This window comes from Montipora capricornis, chromosome 4 (genome assembly GCF_036669925.1).
Source record: "Montipora capricornis isolate CH-2021 chromosome 4, ASM3666992v2, whole genome shotgun sequence".
In the NCBI taxonomy this organism is placed as follows: Eukaryota; Metazoa; Cnidaria; class Anthozoa; order Scleractinia; family Acroporidae; genus Montipora; species Montipora capricornis.
Window position 1 is genome coordinate 52295463 of NC_090886.1, and position 2500 is coordinate 52297962.

Genomic DNA, 2500 nt, shown 5'->3' on the forward strand with positions numbered 1-2500 from the left:
TTGAGCAAGTTTCGAGTTCGGTGGCCCTTAGAGAGACTTTGAGGCAAAGCGTGTCACCGTGGGAGGAGTTTGATTTTAAAGCAAGCTCTCAAAAAATGGTTTTCAGTAAATTAAATTTGTTTTTAATTAAGCTCGTTGAGCACCGGGCTGCCATGCGGGAGGTCGTGAGTTCGACTCCGGCCGGACCAACACTCAGGGTCTTTAAATAACTGAGGAGAAAGTGCTGCCTTTGTAATTACATCCTCAAATGGTTAGACTTTCAAGTCTTCTCCGATAAGGACTATAAACCGTAGGTCCAGTCTCACAAATATCTTCCATGTTCATTAATTCCCTGTGGGACGTTAAAGAACCCACGCACTACTCGAGAAGAGTAGGGGATGAAGTTCCCGGTGTTGTGGCTGTCCTTTGTGAGTATATGGGTGGCTGGGTATAGCAGGTCCACATCAGCTGAATAGCTGCCAAAACTTCAACCTGCTCAAACAAATAAATAACAAACAAACAATATATGAAATGGATCATACTGAACTGCGGATATGAATTCGAGTAAAGCTATGATCCTCGCAGTTAAGGACGCAATTTTAGCGATTGCGTAGAGAAGCCCGTTGAAGTCCTGAATTTTTCAGGCTTCTCTACGCAATAGCTAAAATTGCGTCCATAACTGCGAGGATCATACCTTTACTTGATTTCATATCCGCAGCACAGGTTCATATGACCTTGAAAAATAAACGTGAAAACAGAACGTAAACAAAAATGCAGAACAGTTAATTGGCTTATCGAACAAAAACAAACGAGCACGAATTTTCATTGGCTTAGCGAACGCGGATGCATACAACGTCATCTCACCATGGAACTTTCTGGAATGCGATCGACATCATTTGATCGACATCGCTTGACGTCATTTAAAATGCAGTAATGTGATTGGTCAATCGAACTGTTCACGGCCCATGTTGGGAGTTTCCTTGGCGGGAATAAGGAGAAGCTTTGTTTGAATCTTGCCAAACATTGGACCGTGAAACAAATTGCGAAGTTCAACACTTTTTCAAGGTCATACGAAAGCTGCTCTATATGATTAATTTTTTATATCATTTCGTTCATTGATTCATTCCTCACAGGAAAATTAGAACCAAAAATGACCATCTCCCAACGTCAGTGGCTTCATAGCTCAGTTGGTTAGAGCGTCGCACCGGTATCGCGAGGTCACGGGTTCAAACCCCGTTGAAGTCCTGAAGTTTCAGGCTTCTCCATGTAATTGCTAAAATTGCGTCCATAACTGCGAGGATCAGAGCTTTACTTGCTTTGTTACTGCAACCATTTGGCATCTTGCCTAACGAAATTATGCTTGTTATAAAGTAATTAACGAAATTATACTTGTTATTTATTAATTAGCGAGTCACGTTTGGCACAGCTGTATAAATTTGTAAAATCAAACTGTTTGTCAACAAATCTTTGATTTGTTTACACGTTGTTTTGTTTAAATTGTTATTTTCGCACGATTTTGTTTATCAGCAAAGGAGAATGCTTATGGAGAAACTTGATAAACTTCTGGCGAGTCGTGCTGCCAAGGAACAGACTCTAAGAAATCTTGTTACTAATGAAAATTACCTGAGACGAAGTTTGATGGATGTGAACGAGGCCTTGGATGATCAAAATGCGGAGTTGTCAAAGCTCACGGAATCTATACATGAAAGCAAAACCCTATTCCTTGCCAGAGAAGAAGAGAAGAAAAGACGACTTGTGGACAAGAGGGAATTACTACAGATCGTCGAGAACGAAGAGAAAAAGATTTACAGTTACCAGATCATTGCCAATGAAAGTCGAGCACTAAAGAAGCGGATCGCACAAGATTTGGAGAAGAAAAAGGAATTGGAGAAAATGGTGACTGATCAGAGAGCAACAAGAAGGGTGTCGAAGTCAAAGGTTAGAACCCTCCAACGCGAGGAGCAAGCATTTTGGATGCAAATTAGCCAGAAGGTTAAGTGGATGGCGGAAAATGGCTATGCTCTCCAGGAACCAAACATCAAGGTAAGACAGAGTTGTTAATCAAAATGCTCGTCTCAGGCGCAACCTGGATGTTACTGCTAAGAGATTAACATTAAAAAACCCCATTACTAGATGGAACGAGTTTTATGGTTCCATTTGATGCCCATGATAGGTCAGGTGTCGTCTTTTCTTTTGTGATGAAATACGCAGACAAAAGTTGAGAAGATCATTTCATGAGAGGTTGTCCAAAATAAGCATAATAGCGTACGTGACAATGCCGAAAGGCATTGTGGTAAACTATCAGTTTGAGTCAACGAAAACATGACGGCAATGCTATCGAAAACCTCACCTAGAAATACATGCTCATGTTTTCGTTACTGACATTGAGATATGAGAGGGTTTCAAAATTCAGTCAAATGATCCCGGCCATGAATTTGTAACAAGGAGTTAGGATTCACAGAGAAAGCAAGATTTTGACGACTTTAACCTTACTTATCTTATGTCACGTTTCGCAGAGAAA

The 2500-nt window shown here is 40.8% G+C and overlaps 1 protein-coding gene across 1 annotated transcript in view; it reads left to right on the forward strand.

Annotated features, from left to right (window-relative positions):
* Positions 1-2500, forward strand: part of LOC138046826 (calponin homology domain-containing protein DDB_G0272472-like) — an 8534-nt gene that overhangs the window by 1892 nt on the left and 4142 nt on the right. The window contains exon 4 of the mRNA XM_068893405.1: positions 1507-2022. Coding sequence (XP_068749506.1) covers positions 1507-2022 — 516 coding nt within the window. The remainder of the gene's footprint in view (positions 1-1506; positions 2023-2500) is intronic.